Source organism: Sebastes umbrosus, chromosome 7 (assembly GCF_015220745.1).
Source record: "Sebastes umbrosus isolate fSebUmb1 chromosome 7, fSebUmb1.pri, whole genome shotgun sequence".
Taxonomy (NCBI): domain Eukaryota; kingdom Metazoa; phylum Chordata; class Actinopteri; order Perciformes; family Sebastidae; genus Sebastes; species Sebastes umbrosus.
The window spans coordinates 5,920,826-5,946,927 of record NC_051275.1 but is presented as its reverse complement, the minus strand read 5'-3'; the positions used below and the strand labels follow the sequence as shown (position 1 = coordinate 5,946,927).

The 26,102-nt window shown below is 40.7% G+C and overlaps 1 protein-coding gene and 1 long non-coding RNA gene across 8 annotated transcripts in view; one reads left to right on the top strand and one right to left on the bottom strand.

Moving 5' to 3' along the window:
• Window positions 1-1,107: 1,107 nt before the first annotated feature.
• Window positions 1,108-25,932, bottom strand: LOC119490850. Its single transcript, XR_005207495.1, has 3 exons — window positions 25,922-25,932; window positions 7,879-7,882; window positions 1,108-1,349 (listed from the first exon to the last, which is right to left on the bottom strand). It is a non-coding gene; the product is annotated as an uncharacterized LOC119490850 (long non-coding RNA).
• frya (furry homolog a (Drosophila)) overlaps window positions 5,945-26,102 on the top strand; it is a 67,249-nt gene continuing 47,091 nt past the window's right edge. For 2 of the 7 annotated variants that reach the window (XM_037774356.1, XM_037774357.1), the window contains exons 1-2: window positions 14,075-14,144; window positions 20,567-20,766. In XM_037774356.1, the coding sequence (XP_037630284.1) occupies window positions 14,075-14,144; window positions 20,567-20,766 (270 nt within the window). Of the gene's footprint in view, window positions 6,421-13,700; window positions 14,145-18,157; window positions 18,983-20,566; window positions 20,767-26,102 lie in introns of those variants that run through there. The other 5 variants (XM_037774355.1, XM_037774360.1, XM_037774354.1 and 2 more) reach the window with 5 other exon arrangements.

The following is a 26,102-nucleotide window of genomic DNA, read 5'->3' as shown; positions in this document are numbered from 1 at the left end:
ATGCTTTGCATGTTCTTCATTATTCAGGAGGACATGAGCAGGCTGGCTGCTGGGTGGCTGCTGGGGGCGGAGTCTGTCTCTGCAGAGCTGATGGAGGCAGAGGAGAAGAGAAGAGAAGAAGAAGAAGAAGAGTTGCATCTGAACAAGTGCTGATCGCCTGGAGGGACGCTGAGGCTCAACACTTGGACTCACTTCTCGAGTGGAAAGAAAGAGATGGAGTAAAGCAAAACGACTCCACCTGCTGCAGTCGAAGGTATTTATCATCTTTTTAAATGTTGACAAGTCTGTTGAAGTTTCTGCTTTCTCTGCTCTTCATCTTCTGGCGCAGTAAGTTAGTCTGAACTGTGGTGTTGTTTTCAAGCTGCTAGTGAACTGTTTCTTTCTCTCTGTGTAACATGAGGCCTGCACATTACAGTCTGCTCGGTGTAATTGCTCTAAATTGGAGTTGGAGTCTTGTTAAATCGCATTTTGAGTTTAAAAAAAATAATAAAACCTAACGATTTAAAGTCTTTAATGGAGATTAGTTTTGGGCTAACACTAGGGGGGAAATGTCGCCAATTTTTTAGTTTGCCAGTTTTTCCAAAAGAAAATGGATGTTAAAGGGGAACACCACCTAAACTCAGAATCACATTATGTTATTTCCATGGCCTAGTTAGGTTCAATCAATATATGTGAGCATGAGCTCCTCTTTCTGAAAGCCAGAAACCAGAGAAGTCTCAAACTTGTGATGTCATTGGGTATAAAATGTGGAGCTGCTCCATAGAGCGCTGCAGGGATGACGTATTTATGTGAGCCAACCAGGAAGTTAGCATCGCTCTGGGTTCCCTCCACAAAAAGCCAATGGGATTTTTCCATTGGGTTTTGGATTATTGCAGAAAATAAACTCTGTGGCAAACAAACATTTATGATACTTACACGTTTTGTTCAGCAAAATAAACTTGATGATTTTTGAAGAGTAAATGTAATCTCCAGAAGTAAAAAGATAACGTTAGGCTATAAACAAACTACACCACAGTCGCATGAGCGCTAGTATACACAACGAGGCTGTAAAGGCGGACGAGTCGGCGACGTGATGACGTTTAGTAGTCTCATCTAGCCACCTGTTAGCAACCGCCTTTATTTAAGACACATAAAGGATTCAAAATTCACAAGTGGGAAATTAATTTATGTATTTTATGTCGTAGAACAAAACGTTAAAATCTTTTAAGCTTATGTTTAACTACAGACCTCATTTCAGGCATGTAATTAAAAAATAATTAAAAAAAAAAACATTGACTTCCAGACAAGGGAACCGGAAGTGCTAAAATGCTAACTCCTTTCCAGGTTTTAGGACTCATTCCTGAAGCACTCTACAGACAATGATTGGGAGACTGAATGTTTTTTTTTTGTTTTATATCCAAATAAGATTCAAGTGTTGTCAGTTCTAAAACAGAAAATGTTCCCATATACTCAGAACATTTCCCCTGGGTGCTCTCATCTTTCCCATTTGTTTGAGTTTGAGTTTTAGCACTCTAGCTGTTGGATTTGAGAGAGCGTTGTTCATGTTTACTAATATTTTTTGGGCTGTCTGACCTAGAATAACATGTAAATGATCAAAAAGAGGAGAATAGCTTATTAAGATGTGTTGGCCCTGTCTTAGACTACCTGCCCAGGATGTCCCCTCTAGCCTCATGCATGCTGGGCTTGACTCCAGCCCCCCGGTGACCCTTGATGGATGTTTGGATTGTGCTTGGTTTTATTATTTCTATTGTTAGAAATATCTAGAGAAATAGAAAATCCAATGGTGGACTTTTTGATTTGTGCACTTTTCAGTAGAAGTCAGTGGTGACCCTCTTTGTTCTTTCTCTACATCAACACATCAAATTCACAATTTGATTCTCAAACTCTGACTCTGACAGATGTATGAGGATTTTCTATCTTTATTCTGCACACAGATTTAGTTGACGTTGGTATTTTGTTTGGTGCTATTTCTGCAACACAAACAGAGCAAACTTGTTTGTGCTGAAGCGCTCCATAAATAACGTTGATTTGAACTGACTTGATATTATTGCCACCAGTGAAACTCTGAAACCAAAAATGGCTCTCACACAAAAAACAAATAATACCATCCCTACTGTCCATACTGATATTTATCATACTGTAAATTGAGACAGAACATTTTAATATAGAATTCAGTGACAGCTCTTCCTTCTCAGTTAGATATGATCAAAGATGTTTTTTCTAAAAGCTGGCAAGTAGTGTAATCATAAAAACACAGGCCTACTCGTACCATTAAAACACAGTTTCACATTGAACCACCTCCAACAGGGGCTGGCACTGGGATTATGGAGACGTCTTTAGCAGAGAAGAAGAGAACTTTTAAAGATTTTCAACCCTCCCTCCTTGTGAGAGTTGCCTGTAGGCAGTGGATATAATGAAGGCTTTAACAGCTCAACTTAACATGTCTTTCCTTTTTGATATTTACGATCCCTTCTGAGTTACTCAGATAAAACCCCTGGGCTATCCACCTGCCAAAAAAGACCGAATCGATAATGAGCATGTACTTTAAAGTTAGTAAGCGTACCATGCTGACATTGGACAAATGCTCAAATATCCACCAGGAACAAAAAAAGAAGGGATTTTTTCCCCCCAAAAAAGCGGCAACCGTGTTGATGCACAAATGCATTCAGAACATAATCGCCTCACTGTAACTGGATAGGTTCACCTCACCTGCTCTCTTGTTTTCAGAGGCCACAGTGTGTTCAATGTGTTCAGCATGAAGCCCCTCCCTCCCCAGGTTGATAATAGGCTGGCAGAGCAGGGAACAGGTGCAGATTGTGGACTTTGTTTGCAGCCCTTGAATGGTCCCTATGTGTGTTGACCCAACCCAGACCCAGAACAGGTTACCTATTGAACAATAATTCACTGTGGATGCTGTCTGTTTTTTCCTTTCCTGTTATGTGAAGTTATATATGTCAAAAGTGGAGATGTGGTGGATGAAACGGCCGGGAGACTGTGTCTGACCTGTAAAAGTTATAAAAGGTCGATCCCATGTGGTATTATAATATCATTATGCAAAGTCCATCCACTTAGCATTCAAGAGAGTTGTCAATTTGTTCAAACAGCACTCTGCACAGTAGCTTAATGTTGCTTCTTCTCTGAGCGTCTAGAGGAAACAGATAAGTGAAATGCATTCATCACTTGGAAGTTGTTAAGTGCGTTACGTAACAGCCGTCTGTAGCCAGCATCGGTTCCCACACCGTGCTGCTGCGTGTTTGTCTACTTGTTGCGCCTGTGTGCTGTTCAAGAGTCGACAAGCATAGCTGGAATTAACCTTCAGCTGGTTTGTGCTAACATTAGGGCCTGATATCTATCAATTATTCATCATGCTCCACTCTGCCTGTGCAAATCTAAATGTGTCTCACCATGGAAACAGCCTTCTGTCTCAGCCGGAGGGTGTTTCAGGCGGCCGCGCCGACTCCCAACCTCCTTTCTCAGTCCAGGCAGTCCTGCTCTGCTCCACATTCACATACAGTACATGTCATGAAACAAACATAGGACGGCTTCACGGTGTCAAGTCGATTTTATTTGAACTCAAGTCAACTTGTAATTAGTTCAGTTTGTTTTCAGACTTGTCAAAAGTGTATGTAGAAGTAATAATAGCTGATAAAGGCTAATTTATTAGTGGATTGTTTTCCACATTGTGGAGGAGGATTTTTCTCTTGGATGCATAAAGTACAGTTGTAGTTTTATATTCACTCTCATTTACAAAGTGCATATTAGAGTATGTCTAGAGGGTGTTTTGTTTCTGATATATGTTTCTTTTTACATCTATTTTATAGATTGTAATAAACTTGTAAGTTGCTATAATATAATAACCTAGTCACAAAATGCAAAATCCTGTTCAAACCATTCACAATTAGTTAGAACATTTTACACAAAAGCGAAGCTGTTCCCTCAAAGTTGTTCAAGAGTTGTTGTTGTTTATTATTGACATATCAAAATATTAAACATATTTCATTAGATTGAGAAAGTTATATCAGCTCCAGTTCTATCTGTCATTAGACAGCCAAATATTATTGGTAAAGAGAAGAACTATGTATATATTTCCTACTGAATGATGACTGATTGTAAGTTTTCTTTAGCCAGATTCAGGTCATTAATTTGCTCAGCAAGCAAGTAACTGCACATTTTATGTGTGTGTGTGCAAGAATTCTCATCCAATTTATGGTATTACTTGTCAGTGTATTCTTGTTGAACACTAGAGGGTGCACTATTACTGCAACATCCTTTGCTAGCTCATGTTACTTACAATGATACTACATTACAATACTACACAGTAGCATGTGTCTCAGGTACTAAGATTCTGTGACTTATTCGGTTTGTTGTTATGTTAAGTCAAGATTTCTTTATTGTTATTAATTCTTAAAAAAGAAAAAAACTAAACATGAATATGCAGAGAAAGTGGCACTAGATGCAGTACATAATGGAGCCCTGAGAGATGAGACAATAATTTCTGATAAAAGAAAAAGTAAAAATGTAAACAAATCTTAAAAATGTAAACCCAAACACAAAGTTAAACACTAAATGTGCATATTTAGACGCTTTAGAAACTGAGCAGGCTCATTTGTAACTGGACTAGAGAGTGAGCGTCGGCTGGTGTAACTTTATTTTTTTTTTTTTTATTTGATTAGTTAGTGTTTTAGTAGATATACATAATGTGTGTCTGATAATAAGGATTCCTGTTGTTGGTCTTCTGACTTGGGATCACGTCCTTCAACCCAAAACAACAAAGCACGCCTTTAGATGTTGTGTAGACACGTCTTTGCTTCGCTTGTTATTTACTATCACAACACGACGATTCTTGTCCTGAAGGACGTTTCTAAGTAGGTCATGACCAGGCTCCTAGCTAATTGTAATTCAGACTCCATTACTCTGCAGGAGTGGTAGAAACATGATGAATTGTTGTTTTTGACAGTTTTCTCAAGTGTGCTGCTGCCGCAGAAGCATTCCATTGAAAGCGTTTTCTTTAGGCTACCTTTTTCTTTGACAGGTGGATGAAAAGTGACATTACTGCTGGCAGGGGCTCCCTGTTGTGACATAGTTCAGCTCTGTATGCTCAGTCGGCCGTGGAGTTAATCATATTTAGGTGTGATGTTTGACATTTTAATTGTGGCCACATGCCTCTGTTCGGCTCTGCAACGCGAGTTCTTGAAAAAACGGTGACGTGAAAAGCAGAGTGTATAGGCTGGTTGTTCCATGTTCTGACTGTGGTTTCTTCCTAAAACAGAAAACGCCTTCTCCTCACGTACATACACAGGGTGTTTGTATTGCTGATGTAGGTCAGACTTGGAAAAACTGGTTCATGGGGTAGGTGTGTCCAGTTAGTTTTCAGTGGCTGAAAAAACATTGAATAGAGCATAACGCTGCAAGCTGTGTGAATGTTTCTCTGGATTTACTAATTACTTGATGGTTTCACGCCTTTTCCGTAATTTCCTCAATGACGCCAGCAATAAATGGCAGGAAACAATGCTGTGGGAAGACAAAATAGGCCTCTGAAGAATGTGCTGGGAACGTGCAGAAGTTGTGTACTGAACTGATGGAACCAGTGAGGACTTTTTCGGCAGCGCATGTAGAGGATGTATTTATCTCTGAATGTGAAGAGGATGTTCTCGTGCAGCTTTTAAATACCCTCACTTACGCTGGTAATGAGTGCACCATTATTTAAGAAATTAGTTTACGCCTCATTAACGCTGCCAGAGGCAAGGCATGTGTGACTTTGATGTGCGGACTCCAAGACAAACACAGGATATTTACTCAGGAATGCCTCGTGGGCACGCAGTAGGCGGGGATGTTGTAGCTGTCAGAGCGGCTTCTCTTTCCCTCTCCCACCCTATTTAGTTATGACTTTGCCCCTCTCTTCTCTGCCTCTCTGCCTTTTCGTTGAAAAAAGAGGAGGGGCCGTCTAAGTAATCCAATACCTGCCCAATTCACGAATGTTACTGTAACTTGCTGAACTGCCCTGACAAGTGCAGGGGTTAAAACACATTAGTAGACCGAAGCTGACAGCTGCGGCAGCATCTCTGCGCGGCACAAATTTGCTGCCTGATCCTGAGAGAAGTTTGTAAGGAAGGAAAAGAGAAAATAGACACTACACTTTAAAAAAAAAAAAAGACAGGGGGAAACCTGGCCCGGCTTCAAATGACTTCTTCTTTGGAAGAATGATAGAAGTGGCTGTGGGCTCCCTGCCATCCAACATGTCTTTAGAGGAGAGTGCTGCTGTGAGAGACATGGCCGAGAGTGAGACGGATCGCTCTGAGGGACTGGATGAGGCTGTCCTGGGGCGCATTGCCAGCTTACCTCTGGATCCATTCCCACCCAGGGACTTCAGAGGGAAGTTTAAAAAGATGCGCCACAAGAAGAGGCCCACCATTCTTGAAAGTAGGTACCGCTTTGACTCAGTGAAGCCGTGGTGATCTCCTCAAGAGTTCTGTTTTTAATCTGGGAGAAATGTGGGGTTTTTCTTTTGCAAAATGTGGTGCAGCATTTCAGCTACTACTACCATCACTTTGTGAAATACCTCACCTCCCCTTTGTATTTGTCATACTCACCTACATGTAATCTGATGGCTTGTTAGTAATGGAGTCAGACGGTGCGAGAGTACATCACAGTCACACCTTTTTTTGTTATTATGTGGCTCATTGTGACAAATATCTGACCTCACTTTCCAAAATGTGTGCACTCCTTATGTGCTTAAAAAAATGAGCAACAAGGAAACAGTAATGAAATAAAATAAATAGGGACCTTAGAGACCAGAGTATGACCAAAAAAGAGAAGAAGATGAAGAAACTCGGGGCGCCAGGGTTAGAGAGCGAGAGTAAGAGGGAGTCAAGTGTTTGATAACCACAAAGATGGCTGAACTGGACAGACATACTTCACATTCCTAACCTTCATCAGAGCCTGATAATGCTTTTAATAAGTGCTTAATGTGTCAGAGCTGTCGACCACCTAAAGCCTAATTAAGGAAAAATGTTTACAGTCTTTTTTGTGATCAATGCGTTTCTGATTTATTCCTCCGTTACACGTGTTTCTTTGAGACTGAACGCGGCGGCCGGTGAAGCTGCCAATAAACAGAGAACCTGGTAAATTATGGAAGTATTTCTGAAGTGGTTCCCTGCTTAAGAAGCGACACTGATCCTATCCAGTTTGCCAGCAAACTGTCAGTGCTTTACGTCTAACTGTTTGGCAGCAGTTGTGCCGACAAGTTTAGAGATATCCGGATAAGGTGCTCTGCCGTAAACATTGTACGTAAGCTTCTTCAGAGTAGAATTATGTCTGATGTTGTCATGATGCTTCCTGTCTGTAGATGTGGTGTGATACATACAAACATCGAGCTGTCTTCTCTGGAATATTCATTACATATTCTTCTGATCTGCTTTGACAGTCTAGATATCTGTAAAAGCTCACCGTCTGCTTCGTGGCTTTCCTGTACAGTCACAGTCACCTTAAATCTCTCAGAGAGAGAGAGAGAGAGACAGGTCCATTAAACAAGTTATTACTGCTTCTCAGAGAATAGGAAGTTTGGGAGATGTCTCCATCAGTCCGCCTCTACTTTACTTGAACTTTTTTCCTGTTTAGCAGCCTTGTTGAAAAAGATCTACAATTATTCAACGAGGGAATTACATAACCGCGTGCCCTACAGAGGGCCTCTTACTGGACAGGCTGACCAGATTATAACTGATGGATAAGTCAAGGAAGTGAACTGTGTTTCTTCAGCATTTAAGGAATCCATTCAGGCTGATCTCTGTTTGCAGTCATGACATGTTTTGATGTGACCATAATAGGCCAGGCAAATGTCCATAATTAGTCAAATTTACTCTGATTAGACTAGGGATGCACCAATCTGACTTTTTCAGTCACGATACCGATACCAATACCAATACCAATAGCTGGGCTTTTGGTATTAGCTGATACAGATTACCATACCATACCAGTGTTTAATTAATGAACTGTATGTCTCACTGTGTGGAAGTGACTGGGATCATTGTTTTATGTGGAAGGCAACATCAGGCTTGACTTCAACATTGCTTCCCTAACTTTGTAAAACAAAATGTAACAAATGAATACATAGATATGCATGTATTTAAATGTTTTTTTATTATTAAAATAATAAATCATACAGCAGCAACATGGTAAAAAAAAATCCTGAAAATGAAGAGGAATTGCAATTCAAGTGTAAACCTTTTTAATGCAGCAACAAATTGGTCAAAACTTAAACAGGAATTACAATTTTAGTATATAATGTGTAAAGTATATACAGTGTATATATATTTATAGAATTAAATTGAATAGATCGGCCTCATTGTCACCAATAACCGATCCACCTGTTAGAGTCAGTATCAGCCCTGTATCGGTATCGGTGACTCATATTTCTTATCAATGTTTGTGTTGTTTTTTGTAAAGATCTAAAACACAGTTTGTCTGCCAACAGGATGCCATACAGTGCATGTGCGTGAAAGATGTCTTTCTGAACATGCCCAGATCATATCTAAGAGGAAGGTTGCTTTGCAGAAAACAAACATTATCAGATTACTGGTAATTTACAGAGACAGCTGGTTGTAGAGTTTGTAGATGTTTGCTGAGGGGGCAAAGATACCGGCAACTTCCAACCATTTTTGGCAAAAATAGAAGACGCTATAATGTTCATCAGGTACCTGTGTAGCTTTTTACTCTTTTATTTCTTACTTTGTTTTATTAAAGAGGACCTATTATGCTCATTTTCAGGTTCATACTTGTAATTTGGGTTTCTACTAGGACATGTTAACATGCTTTAATGTTCAAAAAACACTTTATTTTTCTCATAACGGCTGTGCAGCAGCACCTATTTTCACCCTCTGTCTTAAACGCTCAGTTTCAGCCCCCCCCCTTCTGAAAGTCCAGTCTGCTCTGATTGGTCAGCTGGCCCACTGTTGTGATTGGTCAACTGAACCAAACTCTTCAGACTCCGCTCCAGCTCCGCTATAACTAGCTTTGTTTGAAGACGTACCAAACTAGCCCGCTAGTAATGTGTTACTTGGTGACATCACCACGTTACAGAAGACAAGGCAGGACTTCAAGCGAGGCGTTTCAGGCAGTTCAGGAGCAGTGTTTCTGTGGGGGAGACTAACTACCTTTGGCGTGGACTTTGGGCTTTGTAACTTTGCAGACGTTTTACATGCACAAAAAAACGATATAACACACTAAAGGAAATGGAAAAAGCACAAACGTATAACAGCTCCCTTTTACAGATGAACAAAGCAAAAATAGAAGGGACATATGGATTAGTGTGAATAGTAGGAATATGAGTGCGAGATTTTCACCTACTATCACATCACCATGTGAATTGTGTTAGTGTCAGCAGCAACACTTTACATAAGATGTGAGAGCTGCTCTCATAATAGTTACAGTATCAGTAGCAACCTCAAAGCTTAGCCACATAGTGCTTCTTCAGTGTCCACATACCGTCCCACCCAAGGTGTTTATTCTTCAGTTTATTATTCAATAAAGTCAACTTCTGACATTACAGATAAAAGTGATGAAAACTTGCAGTCTTTCCCCTTTAATGCAGATGTCTAAGATTCTTTATTAGCATTACCAGAAGAGCTGCTCTGCAAAGTGTACACATTGTCAGCAGTCATGTTCCTCCCATATTTAAAGTATTAAACAGTTATGGCGTGACAAAATGAATGAGTGTGTCAGGAGGAAGCGTAACAAGTTTCAAACACAACCCTCATAAATGATGGCCCAAGTCACAACAGTACTTTTGTACAAGGTGGTTTATTTAGTGGTGCCGAAATCAAAACAAAGGGACTGCTGTGGGAAGGAGGGACATACTGTAAGGAGCAGCCAGCCAGTACTGTCTGGAGTATAGTAAGGAGGACACCTGAGCACACACCGTGAAATGTGTGTTTACCAAACACTGCTGCAACTGGTGATGGCTTCTATATCACATGCAATATGAGCTTTTCAATTCTGATTTGGGCCACATATCGTTATTCATGCAACTTTTAGCCAGTCACGTCACGATCCCACCACTCCTGGCTCCGACTCCCCATCAACACACGCCTCCGTACAGAAGTACTGTAGCAGCCACTGCTCCTCAAAAAGCCATAATTGAAAATGTGGCTCTCTTTCTCCTCATCCTCGTACTTGTTATCATCTGCTCATAAATTCGCTGGCTTCCACTGCACATCAACTTATACATTTATAAATGAAACACTGACTTCAGTGGCCTCACTTAACACATCTTTGGGTCAGTTCAGGACTGTGACCAGTTCACACTGGAATCTAATATTGGCCACAGTTAAAAAAATAATGTAACATAAGCAAAAAAAAAAAAAAAGATTCGAGCAATAAATTTGAATTGAGCACTATGGCTTGTAGTGTGAACGTAGACAATAATTATAATCCAGTAATATGATATACATTATGCTGAAATGGGCCGTTCTGCAGAATGAATACTTTTACTTTTGGTACTTTAAGTATGTTTAGATGATGGAAGTGATGGAAACATCCTCTACAATAATACAGCCAAACTACAGTAACTTCTAACAATCGGACCCTTGTATTGTGTGGCAGATGGACCATTGGAATTATTCAGCTATTTAAGTTCATTCTTAAAGGTCCTGTATTATAAAAAGTGAGATTTTCATGTCTTTTATATTATAAAGCAGGTTTAAGTGATATATAAATACTGTGAAAGTATCAAAACACTCTATCCATGGAGAAATACACACAGCCCGTATTCAGAAACTAAGCGTTTGAAACAAGCTGATTTCTGTCTATGTGTGATGTCACAAATCTACAATATTTAGACAATTTCACAGTTTTTAACGTAAATAAACTAAATATGTCCCAGTTTATTTCCACCATCAGCTGACAGGATGTAAACATGGACCCAAGCTGTTTCCTAGCAACGCAATTCCATTGCCATTCCGTTGAAATGCGCTAAAACGAAGCGTTTCAGACAGAGCATGAATACAGGTATATTCAGACAGACATTATGAGAAAAATTATGTGTTTTTTGAACATTAAAGCATGTAAACATGTTCTAGTAGAAACCCCAAATACAAGCATGAACCTGAAAATGAGCATGATATGTCCCCTTTAAGCATATGATAACCATTTGCTAATTGTGTTGACAATATTCTGATATTATATCAGAGAAACTGAAGAAACCTCTTAATCCTAGAATTTGAGCTGACATTATCATCCATGTGGAGTCATGTTGCTGGCCATGTGGAAAATGGAAGTTCAATGCTCACTCCTTTTAGCTTTGTTTTGGTCTATACCAACTGCTGAGGGAAATATCTGGCTCTTAAGCTGCTAAATGCTCCACTTTGTCCACCAGCTAGTTGCTAACTGCCCCGTGTTCGGTGCTCGGCAAGTAGTGTACAGTATATTAATCAGAGCTATTTTGCTACTACTGGAAATGATACAAATAAAAAACAGTAGAAGTTGCAGGCCAGAAAACCAAAACAACGAGTTGGAAGACAATGCTCTGTAGAGATGAACTGCAGAGTTGGGCGATAACTTTCTGTTGGTATGTTACTATGAGCAACCTGTTTAACATTACACATTTACAATTATTGTCAATATTAATTAGTGAAGCTTTAATTGATTTTTAACATACAGAGATTCAAGCAGCTTTATTAAAAATGAAGCACCGAATAGAAGATTCCTGATATTAAAGCAGTAGAACAAAGCTATCTGTCGTACAGGATGATGATTTTGCCATCCACACAATGATTAACAGTAATGACTCAAATGATAAGATGTAAGAATCCTCCCATGTATGACAAATCGTTTTGTTGAGACAAAAAAAGAACACATCAGGACCGGAGAGCGGACCCACACTGTAAAATAGGGGGAAATTAAATCTAACAGCTGGGTTGGTCTTTACCCTGTTTGGTAATGTAAGGCCGTACAAAGCATTGTCAACAGAGGTCACTTAAAAGCAAAGTAGCCCACATACAGAATATAGAGAGATACAAGTCATGGAGGTTTTATTTATACAAAGACTGATCAGTTTCATCAATGTAATGCTCAAATAGTTATTATTAATTATTAATCATCATCCCGTTCTATTTAGTGTCACAGCCGTTTCAGTGAACCAGCATGCACAATACAGGGCCCTAGCCCACCTCAATGGATTAGGGCCATGCTTAATGTTATTAATTCCACCTGTGTTTACTCTGCAATGACATGTCAAAGGAAAAGGACCTATATTTACATGTGTTTAATGTTTCCCCTAGAATATGTACTATATATTCTCTGAAACAGCATTTAGATTAAAGGACATTACATAAAGTCTCCATTAGAACCAGGAGCTATTAAGTGGCTGCGGCTTGATGGACAGACAGAGTTGTGGTAGGATTATACTAAGAGCTCCGAGGGGCAGTAGAGTAGGGGGGATTGGTCCATATGGTTGATGACATGCATCTGCTGAAGATTGGATTTAATTCTTGCATGCAAAAGCAATAAGAACGTTTATTTATTTAATATTATTTGAGGCTCACAGGCTGAACATACATATGTAGAAGTGTTTTATATCACATTTCAACTTGCCTGCATTACATTATTTCCTAATTGACAGTAAGTAATGAGGGGAAAGCTGCTGCATGATAAATGATAATGATAGTGCTGAAACTATTACACAAGTAATTCATTAATCATTATAGTAAACTGGTAGGTTAAAAATAGTATATATATATATATATATATATATATATATATATATATATATATATATAGTAAACTGGTAGGTTAGAAATAGTACAAAAAATATATATATATAAATATATATATATATATATATATATATAAAAAATAATAATATATAAAAAATAAAATTATATATATTTATTTTTGTACTATTTTTAACCTACCAGTTTACTATATATATATATATATATATATATATATATATATATATATATATATATATATATATATATATATATATATATATATATATATATATATATATATATATATATATATATATATATATATATATATATATATATATATATATATATATATATATAGTCGGATATTAAATATTTTGTTAATTATTTATTTGTGTTTTTTTGTGTTATTTACTTATTTTTTAGCATTTTAAAATTAATAATTTTGTTTTACAGCCATTACATGTCACCTTGACCACTGACAACCTTTTTCTCTGTTATTGTTTTTTTTTAGTTTTTTTTTTTAGATAAACTGATTAATCAAGTAATTGAATAAATCGAATAAAATAATGGCTAGATTATTGGAAAATCGAAATAATAATTTGCCCCCCTAATGATAATGATAAGAAGAAAAGTATGTGAAAAACTAAAGGAATGCACAATATTTGAATAACCTTTTATTTGACAGCTGTTTATAGTTGGTGCAGTTCAGACATAAAAGGGTTAAAAGCCAACAGTCAGCCCCTACTCCAGTGCAGATCCCTTGTGTGCAGTTAATCCCGTCTGCACGCTGATCACTTTAGTGTCTTCTTCTTTCCCACCGCTCTCACAGATGTTGCCTGTTACGTGTCGTACTTCCCGCGTTCTCCCTCTCCTCTGTCAGTGGCGGCGGCCTGTCAGATGCTCCCAGTCACGCTGAGAGACGCACAGCGCTGTCATCGTTATCAGGCCCTGCACGCAGACAAACAGTAGTTATTATTAACTGCACTCCGCTAAGAGGATTGCTTCCTGCACTCTCAGCCTCCGCGCAGTTATTTAAAGGGAGCTTGCATTGCCGCCCACTGCCTGCCACAGCTTTAGAGAGAGAGAGAGAGACAGAGAGAGATGTTGAGAGAGTGTGAGAGGAAGAAGAGGGAGAGAGAGGGCTGATAGCCAAAGACAGGACACAAGAGGAGGGGTGAAGCAGTGCTAGTGTGTTTTCTCAGGGTCTCGTCAGCACAGCATTGTGTGCGTCACAGAGAGGTGACAGCAGGCGCTACCTGCTGGTCCCAGCTCAGCTGCTCCTGCTGCTGCTGCTGCTGCTGCTGCTACTACTGGAGGGAAACCACAAGTAGAGGGGGGGGACACTCAACGGCCAAGCTGCAGCCATGGCCAGCCAGCAGGATTCAGGCTTCTTTGAAATCAGCATCAAATCCTTGCTGAAATCGTGGAGTGGCAGTGAGTAGCAGTTTGTCTCTTGTTGTTGTGGTTTTCTGTCCTCAGCTGACAGAGCTGACCGACAGGCTGAGGCTGCAGCTCTATCGGGAACCCGACTTTATAGCCTCTTTTTCCTGTCGTGGTCCGACTGGGGATGTGATTTCTCGGTGCAGATTGGGTTGTGATTTTTATTGCTCAGCACGCCAGTTGCTGCAAAAGTGGAAGCATCATACTTTTAGCAGCAGAGCACCAGACTCATAAAAGGTTTTCAGTTGTCTCATAGCAACAGCCAGGGACATAACTCCAGGAATCTAGCAAGAGTTATTGGCTAATGAGAAGTTATACACAGGCACACAGCGCTGTGGTACAGTTACCATTACTCAGATGATCTTGTGTTCTATGCAGTAAATTCTGCTGATGGTGATTTAACATCTCATGTCTGTTGCTTTTTTAAAATTCCATCCTTGTTTTACTTCAGTCTGTGAGTCTCTGACAGAGTCTAAATAGCTCTTATTAAGTGCGAGGGCACAGTAATAGGATTAGTGGAGGTTCAGCTTGGTTGCATATTCTGTCCAGAGAGCTCACAGCTCCACTGCCTCCCATCTCGGCCCATGAGGATGAGATAGGACGCCTCTCTGCTTCTGATCATGGCCATAATTCTGTTTTATGTAAGATATGAGAGGTGGGCTATGAAGGATGGATTCTCCTTTGGAAGAAAAACAAACAGAAAAGTGACAGTAGCCAAACCAGGAAATGGCACCTTGCCCAATGAAACACTCGCAGTACAGTTTCCTAATTACAAACCCAGTAACTAGAACAATATCTGACATGTAACAAGTGACTTGTGCCAGCAAGTCAGCTGCGCCTCTCGGGCAAAGAGCGGTAACTCGTGCATATCTGTTGAATCTGAATGAAAAGAGATACCATAGAACATGCTGTCCTTGTCTCCACACTCAGCATTGAGCCATCTCCTGATGATGTTGCATAATCCTCCGAGTGGGTCACTTTGCTGATAAAAGGCACAGGCGCTCATTGTACTGTATCAGCAGGCAACCCACGGATATATGCATTTAACATTAAATATGTCATCTCCTAATCTCATCTCTCTGCTCCCGTTTACACCAGCGGTTATGTAATGAATCACAAGATGGCAAGAGAGACAGTAAACTAATCTATAAACACTAGGATTCCAGACATATTGGTTGCTGATATGGACATTTAGGAAATCTATATTTAACTCTTAATTGTTGAATGTATAAGGAGGTTGGAATAAATACCTGGAACCAACAGTGTGTGTGTGTTTCAGATGCTGTTTGCACTGTGACCACAAGGTAAACAAAGTGGAGGTCCTTCAGACAGTGGTCTCTCATGAGTCTATGTGTGTACGGCTCTGATAAAACGGTGACAACCAGCAGCACAGAACTGACATTGTGCAGCAGCGGCGTCGTCAGGTCGATGGTGTTAAAATTGCCTGAAGGCCGGTCCACCGTCAGCCAATCAGAGCAGGAGATGAGCTGCAGCGAGCCGAGCACGACGGTGCTCCTCTGATTGAGCAGTCAAACGTGTTGTTGTCAAGTTTTCTGTTCTGAAATGCCTTTTGTGCTCATTTTCGGGTCACATTTGACCAAGTTTTGAATTCCTTCTTCCGTGTTTCAGCCTGGTGTGTGTGCAGCGCAGTACTTGTGCTCTATTTTTGAGGAGCTAAAAATAGCATTTTCAACAGTGAATGAAAATTGCAGAAGTTAAACATAGACAAATCCCTTCCGTTTAGCTGGAAGAGACAGATGCGTGTGTTTTAACGGGGACTTACATAAATGAAAGGCTCTCTCACAGCAGGCAGCAGTTTGCAGCGTGATGTCAGCTTGCTAAAAACAGGGCCGATGGTCAATAGTTTGAGACTGACATTTTAATCTGCTTTTCACAGAGGCCTGTAATCACTCTCTCCACTCTCCCCCTTTTTTTTTTTTGGGACACTCAAACTGTGAACTTGTGATAATGTATTAGGATGTTGTTGCTCCATTGCCTCCAGCTGTTGCCTGCTTGCCTCCTCCTCTCCTCTGATAAATATTTCAGCAAAAAAAGTAGGATCCAGGATCCAAATGAAGTCATAGATTAAATCGTGTAAGCTCTAGTGACTTATTCTGTTTCATTTTAATATGGAAATCTAGTCAGTGTGGCACATCTGGTTGTTAACAGGGGCTCTGGTTGTTTCCTTTGACCTAAAACTTTATGATCTAAACCAGACGAGAACATTTCCCCGCTCGTTACGTTAACGTGACGCAAACTTTTTTATGAACACCCACCTTTAAAGGAGGTGGAGCACCTAAGAACAGTGGCCCTTTATACCCAGCCTAAAAGTATAACCTATAAATACTTTACAGTGGTGGAGGAGAGGATTACATAGGCTGTATTGCCCACTACTCTATCAGAGAAATGCAGAGTCAATGTTTCTCACAGCAGCTGGTTCAAAGTTCTCCCAAAGGTCCATGTTGACATTGGAATTTCTGTTCCAGTTAAGGAGGTCAGTGGCATCTAAATATCCACCCACTCTGTTCACAAACGGCTGCTAAAGCAGTTGTTTACTCAGCAGGACGGTCTCTGTGGATGCATATAGTGATCTGCATTCTTTGTACATGTGTGTGTGTGTGTGTGTATGTGTGTGTGTGTGTGTATGGGTGAGTTGCAAGAGAGACACTTGTTAGCCTGTTTGCATTGTCCTCTAGGGAGCACCACCACGCTCAGGGTGTTTCCAGCATGGCGATGATGTAATGCACGCTGTGCCCGAGCTCCCTTGTTTGCAGAGTCACATGTCGCGTCCAGAGCAACAGAAAGGGCTTGATGTGCACACTGGTTGCTTTCTTCACCTCCCATTAACAGTTTAAGTAATTGATATGGGAGACTTTAGGTAAATTGTAGGGCTGTAATCGCAATTAAACGCTTGATTGTCCATAATTAATCACGATTAATAGCAAATTAATCACATTAGTGGCATTATTTATCTGTTAAAAAATGCACCTTAAAGGGACTGTTTGTAAGAATCAGAAATGCTTGTTAACAGCGACACCTGTGGCCGTTAAGTCAACGAAAGTCAGCGTCAGGCTCGCGCTTGCTCGCTCTACATAGACAAAACAGTGAGGCGACACACGTCAGCTAAAACCACAATATCACTCTATATTTCACCTGCTTGGCAGTAATGTTAGCTGACCAGACGAAGGTCTCTCCATGAATCAATGCTGATCCTAGTGTTGGCTTTTCCTGCTTCAGCCTCCCGACCGCGGCCGGAGGGAGACACCGGCACCCGGTCGGAGACGATAACCTTTCTCGCTACAGAGCCCCGTCACTTCACAAGACACGGGAAATCTCTGTTGGTCTGGAGGAGCTGTAGCAGTTATTTCTGCACAAACGTCTTCTGCAGTGTGTAGTGTGCGTGCATGCACATGAGGTGGAGCGAGCTGAGTGAAGGCAAGCAGAGGAGCAGAGACTCCGGCCCTGGAGACCAAAGCTACGGTCTCACCCGTGTCCTCCGACCGCAGCCAACACTGTTTTGCAAGACGGGCTTCACTAGATGTAACTTTGCGGTTTTGGTACCACCGTGTAGTTTGTGTTGGAGTCTTGTCTGAACAGCGTAGCCACACACGAGCGCGTATGCGAGAACGCGCGCATGGGACACCGACCCGAGTGATTTATACATGTAAGAAGTTACAAACAGTCCCTTTTAAAGGGATTTTTTAAGTATTTAATACTCATATCAACATGGGAGTGGACAAATATGCTACTTTATGCAAATGTATATATATATGTATTATTGGAAATCAATTAACAACACAAAACAATGACAAATATTGTCCAGAAACCCTCACAGGTACTGCATTTAGCATAAAAAGATATGCTCTAATCATAACATGGCAAACTGCAGCCCAACAGGCAACAACAGCTGTCAGTGTGTCAGTGTGCTGACTTGACTATGACTTGCCCCAAACTGCATGTGATTGTCATAAAGTGGGCGTGTCTGTAAAGGGGAGACTCGTGGGTACCCATAGAACCCATTTTCATTCACATATCTTGAGGTCAGAGGTCAAAGGACCCCTTTTCAATGACATTTTTTCCTCGCCAAACTGTAGCGTACATTTTGAGCATAATTTTGCCTCCTTCAAGACAAGCTAGAATGACATGGTTGGTACCAATGGATTCCTGGGAAGTTACCTAATATGTATTGATATTTTACTGATTTTATAATGCTTGAAATAGTCTTTAATTCTTGGAGAACTTGCCTCAAATGAAGTGTGCCGAAGCAGCGCCTGATCAACAATGGTGTTTACACTCTGGCGGTCTGTCCCTCGTGCTTTAGGCCGGTGGAGGAAAGGGGAGGGCTGCTCTGTCAGTATGGTGTGTACCCCGAGTTAAATATAGTCACACAACTATGCCACCATAGCATGCTGGACCTCATCACTGTGCTCTGCCTCAGCTAAAAATTCCTGCCTGACCTTCACTCTTGGAAGGCACCGGTTGGTCACAAGGCTAGAGGAAGCCATAGCAGAAGCAGCTCAGAGAGAGAGAGAGAGAGAGAGAGAGAGGGAGAGAGGGAGATCTGAAGACTGCGTGGTCTCCCGTACCAAACACTACTCCCACTTTTTTTAAAACACACCCGCCGCTTGGCTCCGCGCGCCATGGAAACTATGCCCAGCAGCAGGACAGTGCCATCTGACACACAAGACATGGACGACGGTGGATTTTACTAGCAAAGGATTTGTCTCGATTCAGGACGACCCTAGATACCATATCCTCCTCCTTCCCCACTATGGACGGGACGGCCGTGTGCTGGAGCAAGGCCAGCGTCATCAGCTTCATCAAGGGCCTGGGTAGGTGCTGAGTTGCGAGAAGTCACACGAGATCGTCACACACGCTGGGCATTCCTTGCAAGATATCCAACGTGAGCTTCGTGTCCTGAAAAGACCTGGAGAAGAAGTTTACCGGTTTCACGGCGTTTCCTCTCCAACTCCTCTCGTGCGGCTTTGTCAGAGCTGCATACTCTTACTGACAAAAAAAAATGTTGATTGGAACTTCGCTCAACTCCTGTCTCTTTTGTCTGCTCTGCACTACATGCGCCGATGTGTATCTCAGTTCCAAGTTCTTTTGTGTTTGCAGTTGCCTTCGGCTACCTGTAAAGAGGTAATCGTTTTTTGAGTAAAGCAGTTTGGGTAATTCATTAGAGCCGTTTTTATCCTCTCAACGTTTGATCTGCGAGAAAATTGACATTCCTGCTTTTGATTCCTCTTTTGGCAGACTGCAGAAGTCATTAAATTAAATTACCAGTTATCGGATCCCTCTAAGTACAGTAATACGTACTGTAGGTTTTTGTCTTGCCACAACATGAACATAAATTACTTCAATATCAAGGTTCATCAGGTCTGCATGTGTTGTGCTAAGCATGATGTACAGGCCTGCAGCATACTATTCTAATAGTTTTTATTTTGCATACATTTTATTCAATATTTCACATAGTAGTCTCAGAGAAATCTCTCAATGTGACAGTTGCAATTTGCATAAATATGCAGCAAGACTGAGGTGATCTCATACACTGTGTTTTGTCTTTCTAAGCTCTAATCAAACCGGTTTTGAGCCATAATTTAACAAGCAAAGAAAACAAAACACAAAGTCCGGTGCTTGTGATATGTGACTTTGACAGATGTAACGTGCTCCTGACACAGCGCAGGCTGCACTGTGCCGCCGCTGACGTGATTTCTGTCCAGTCACATTTATTTATTACCCGTGCAACACACACTTTGACAAACTCAGAATGCAGTAGCTGAAGGAAATGTGGTTCTCATTGTGAGGCAGCGAGACTCTTCTGTCCTCTCTGAATATTTTAAACATCAGATTTATGGTGAGGTGGACGTGCAGTTGTAGACTTTCAGGCTAAATAAAAAATCTCACAATTCTAATGAGATGTTTGTATGCAGTCCTTTAACTATATTTAGCACTTTTGTGTCTGGAAGCAGCAGAGTGCGACACCGAGGTAAATTTTAACTTGTGTGTTAGTTTGTGGGGTTTTTATGGCCTGAGCCAAGCCATCCGTAATTAAGCATGGGCCACATCATAACACTGGCTGAAGGATGGTCACATGCACAAGATTTTTGCTTCCCTCAAAGGGCAACGACATCTTTGGTACGAAATGAAAACACCAGCTGCTGGCCGTGGTGTTTTAATTTCCATATGCGCTCCTGTCCACTGTAGCAGTAGGAAAGAAAGAGCAGACTTGGGGCAAGCCGGTGCCCTTTGGACAATCTCCCTCAGGAATGTTCAACATGTTGGGAACTTCATGTCCATGTTTGGAAGCTTCTCAGTAATACTGTATTTAGATCTGTGGCCGGTCCTGTCACGCTGATTTGTGCTTGAATTTGAAAATAGTTCACCATCTCGTGCTTTCTGTGTTGTTTCCGCAGCCTCGCCCGTGGGGAACGGATACAGTAAACCCCCCATCCCTCCGGTGTGCTGTCCTCAGGGAGAGAAGGGTCCCCCCGCCATGATGCCCATCAGCATCGACCCAGAGAGCAAGCCGGGCGAGTACGTCCTCAAGAGCCTGTTCGCCAACTTCACCACCGCGTCGGAGCGCAAGATCCGCATCATCATGGCTGAGCCGCTGGTGAGTCGGCGGAGAGTGGCAGACTGGAGGGTTACTGCTCTCTGTGTCCTGTGCTGATTGGTTGATGTTGCTCTTTTTAAGGATGTGGGGAGATTGTCATGTGTTTTGCTTCAGAAGTTGACACAAAATCAAAAAAATAGGCTTTTAGTATTATCAGACGATAGTGAGGTCATGACACTGCTGCTCTGTAACCTGTTTTGCAATTGCTCATCAAAGGTTGCATGATTATGAGTTGTGCCGTTTAGTCAAGGCTTGAATAAAGCTGTTACAGATTGTTCCATTTGAATAATTTCAAAGGTTGGTAAAACTGTATTAAATCATACAGTAAGACAAAAGCAATAATTAGAAACATTACAGAAAAGTCCCTAAAATAAGCATTTTGTATTGCGTTGGAGACTTTAGTTTTGTTCTCGTTTGCTGTCCTGTTAATTATCTCATGACCCCTCGTGGGTGTCCTGACCCGCAGGTTGTGAACCGCTATAACGAGGTCAGACGACAGACGACAGTAGCTGGTTTGACAGAAATGAATGTCAGTGGTGAAAGACATATTTAGATCCTTTACTTAAGTAAAAGTACCAATACAACAATATAAAAGATACTCCAGTACAAGTAATCAAAATCACACTCGCATAAAGTATTATTAGCAAAATGTAAAGTAAAGTAAAATGTCCTCTGTGACTGATATATTATTATACATTACAATATTCAATTGTTATTACCAATGAATTAATGCACATGTAGCATTTTATGGTTGTAGCTGGAGATGGATATCTTTTTTTTTTATTTTTAAAGATAATTTTTTGGAGCATTTTCAAGCCTTTATTGATAAGACAGTGGACAGTTTTTTTAGAAAGGCGGAGAGAGAGGGGGCGACTAAGGAAATGGCCGCAGGTCGGATTCAAACCTGGGCCGCCGGTGGTGAGGACTCAGCCTTGTTATGTGGGCGCCAGACCAACTGAGCTATCGGGGTGCCCAGATGGTTATAGTTTTAACTACTTAATATACAGTGTGGTAGTTTAGTCCAGTCAGTGGGTCCCAACGTACAGCCCTTCAAAGAGTCACAAGATAAATATTATTCAATCAAAACCATTCTGAAGGGAAATCATTAGGGCTGACAATCCATTAAAATATTTACATGCAATTAATCGCATGATTGTCCATAGTTAATCGGGATTAATCGAAAATGAATCGCACAGTTTTTATCTGTTCAAAATTAACCTAAAAGGGAGATTTGTCAAGTATTTAATACTCTTATCAACATGGGAGTGGGCAAATATGCTGCTTTATGCAATTGTATGTATATATTTATTATCGGAGATCAATTAACAAAACAATGACAAATATTGTCCAGAAACCCTCACAGGTACTGCATTTAGAATAAAAAATATGCTTAAATCATATACAAACTGCAGCCCAACAGGCAACAACAGCTGTCAGTGTGTCAGTGTGCTGACTTAACTATGACTTGCCCCCAAACTGCATGTGATTATCATAAAGTGGGCATGTCTGTAAAGGGGAGACTCGTGGGTACCCATAGAACCCATTTACATTCGCGACAAGCCAGCATGACAAGGTTGTTACCAATGAATTCCTTTGATTTTTTCTAGTTTTATATGACACCAGTATCTTCACTCTAGCTTTAAAACTGAGCCCGCTACAACCTAAAAATCGCAAGTTGTTTTATTGCATTAAAGAAATTAGTGGCGTCAAAACTAACTTGCATTAATGCGTTATTATTGTGTTAGCTTTGAAAACCCCAGAAATCACTCTTTGGTGGAACTGCTGAAATGTGACATCTGAAATGTGCCAAAGGGCCCCAACTAGACATTTGGTTTTGTAAAGGATCACAAGCCCCATACGTTTGAAAACAACTGGTTTATTTTTTAACAATTTGTTGTATTTGATAAGCTTATAATACCTCTACAGTTTGTTTTTCACCTGATTTGTGATACATTTTCGATATGCTAATATATGTTTTTGTAACAACAAGCAGCCTGACTCCTGCTAATGACGCCCTTAACAGTTTAAACTTCACAGTGATACTTTACCATGAAGGCCTCGGGCATGCAACTGAGTCTCACACACACACACACACACACAAAAGCGGAGATGTTAACTACCTTGTCATGTGTCATTGCTGTCAGCTGAAGGCCCGCTAGTTTTGTGTGAAGCAGCAGCTCCATCAGATCAGCACAAAGAAGAAAGAAGCAGCCTGGGGACAACATTTTTTAGCCAAAGTTTTTAGCCATCTTCATGGTGCCTTGTTTCAGTGTTTACAGGCTGTTGCTATGATGAGCCCTGGGAGAAGTCATGTTCTCCTTAATGTACTTTTATAGTAAAAAAAAAAAAATGGTGGTTACGAAACATCATTTTGAACAACTATCTGAAAATCAAAACATTTTCATAACCACTTGAGTCTCGGCTACCTGTCTGACATGAACACAGAGGGGTTGTAAAATGAATCCAAGATATATTTTATTATACCAACGCGACAATGTAGTCGGGGGTATATAGCGATCTGCGTCTCCGTCCTTCCGTCCATTCACGTGTCACACTTTAGTTTCAGGACCAGAACTCGGAAACTATTTAACTTAGGAACTTCAAATTTGGTATGAGGGTTGACAGTGTGGTGTAGTACCTTTTGGGGTTTTGAAGTCCAGGATGCCCAACATTTTTGACATTTTTGCCAAAAAAAAGTGATCTCAGACTTCGACTTCAATTTCGTTTCCGGAGTAGAACTCGTTCCATTAGTTTCAAAAGGGCAAAACCTTTGGCCCTACTTTAGTAGGGGTCAAGCAGTCAGTGGGGGTATGTGAGCCATGCTCACTTTTGCCTTGTTTTTTGGGATTGAGTGTCAAAATAGCATTTGTAGGATGTTTTGTGAGTGATCGTACATAGTTTCTAAAAAATCTTACTGCGGGATTTACAGAGATATTCTGTATACGTGGATAATATCACCCTCACTTCACTGTTCAGTACAGTAAACTCACACCTGCATTGTTACTTTACAGCAGGGCTGCAACTAGCGATTATGTTCAATTAGCAATTAATCTGCTGATTATTTCCTTTAGATTAATCAATCAATCGTTTAGGATATGAGATGTCAAAAAATAGAGATCATCACAACTTCCCAGAGCCAAAGGTGACGTCTTCAAATGTCTTGTGTTGTTGTCTATAATGATATATGGTGAAGAAAAGCAGCAAATCTTCTCATGTAAAAAGGCTAGAATCAGACAATGTTTGGCTTTTTTTTTTTTTTAATAATCACAATTGAATAGACGCCGTTCTGAGGCGTTGAGGTAACTGTGAAATGCCTGATATTTTAATTAGGAAAGTACTTCAGGCTTGAATATTAATCGTTTAATAATTTAGAAGCTAACCTTGTCTTTTCTATCTACTGTTTGCAGCCTTTTATTTTTACATTATGACTGAAGATCCTAACAAATGAACTTTTCTGGAAAATTAGAAGAAGGTAAAAGCTGCTAAAGAAATCTTTGAGAGGCTTTTTGTCCGGTGGAGGTTGAAGCCGCTTGGTAGGGCCGAACAACAGCTGTCATAAACAATTCTGTTTACAGACGGTCAGGCAGACGAGGAAGAGCCATTGCACCACTCACCACCTGCTCCCGCAACCACAGTAGTGCTGCTGAAAGTCAACTAAAAATGACACTGATCCATATTACTAAGAAAAGCCTCAGACAGCAGTAATCACCATACCTGTAGCTTTATGTCCTAACACACGGTGACATTGTTTACCACAAATAGGTACCCTTTGTTACAGGGGAAAAGAAATCAAACAAAAATATGGTAGAGATACTATTTACTAGGGCTGTCAACGCAATAATAACGCCACTCATTTCTTTAATACAACTTGCGATTTAAGGAGGTATTAACTCAGTACCAACCGTGTCAAACCAGCTTGTTGCAAAAGAGGCTAAATAACGCTCCAAACTTCTGCTAAATTTTAGTGAGAAAAAACTCTTATGGCCATTTTCAAACGGGTCCCTTGACCTCTGACCTCAAGATATGTGAATGAAAATGGGTTCTATATGTACCCACGAGTCTCCCCTTTATAGACATGCCCACTTTGTGATAATGACAATATTTGTCATTGTTTTGTGCTGTTAATTGATTTCCAATAATAAATATCAGCATATTGTAATTCAAGTGTTCTGAGAGAAAACTAGACTTCTGCACCTCCTCATGGCTCTGTTTTCAGGCTTTAGAACATCTAGCCCGTGACGGGAGACTTTGACCAATCACAGGTCATTTCAGAGAGAGAGCGTTCCTATTGGCTGTGCTCCGTTCATGTAACCGGTTACTTGTTGGCGTTCCTTCAGGCCATCTCAACCTGATCTCAACATGGCTGCCGGGTCACAAACTTTCTCATTCTACAGCTAAACCGTGCACTACAAGATGATTCTGAAAACATTTGAGGAGAGAAATAGGCATTACAAGTAACATAATATTGATTCATATTCGATCAGCGCTGCCTAGTTTGACCGTTTGGTCGGAGTTCGCGAGTGATTGACAGCCGGCTCTCATAGACAGCAGATGGACAGCAGATTCCAGATCAGCTTTGACTGCTTGTGTTCCTCCGGTCTGTGAAATCTTGCAGATGCCATTAGGAGCACCGGAGGACACAGAGGAACGAGATTTTTTTCAGGTTACCTGTTCCATGAACTACTGTCACGATATAGAGACCGTTTTATAAAAATAACTTTTTTTAATCATATATGCTCCAATCTGGCCTACTTCAGCTTTAAATACTTGACAAATCTCCCTTTAAGGTACATTTTGAACAGTCAAAAAATTTGTGATTAATTTGTGATCAATTAAAATATTTTTTTTATTGATTGACAGCCCTAGTATTTACGATAATGTCATGCAGGTTGCAGTCGCTATACTGTCGGTTTACTTGTGGCTGTCATGGCAGGCTCCAGTTTTAGGGACTGTGGTTTTATAGGAAGCTGTTAGTCAGCGGTGCCGGTCTGCAGGGAAGTGTTAATTACCTCAGGGAAAGTGTGCACCCCCTCGCTTCAGTGCTACTCCCTCTGGAGAACTGCAGGGAGGATGTGTCCCTCCTTGTTTTTCCTCTCAGTGGACAATTGGCCGCTGAGTAATTTGTTTTAGCCCTGCCTTGTAGTTATTGGCATACAGTTGTCCCTCCTGCTCATCCTCATCATTCAGGGGTTTAATGTGTTTAACCGAATCTGTCATGTTCAACGACCTGTAGTCAGTATTCATTTATCAAACACAGAAGAAATCAAATTTGCAGAAATGCTGTAAATCTGCGAGCTAATTGAATACAAACAGTGTTGCTGTATCAGCCTGCCACA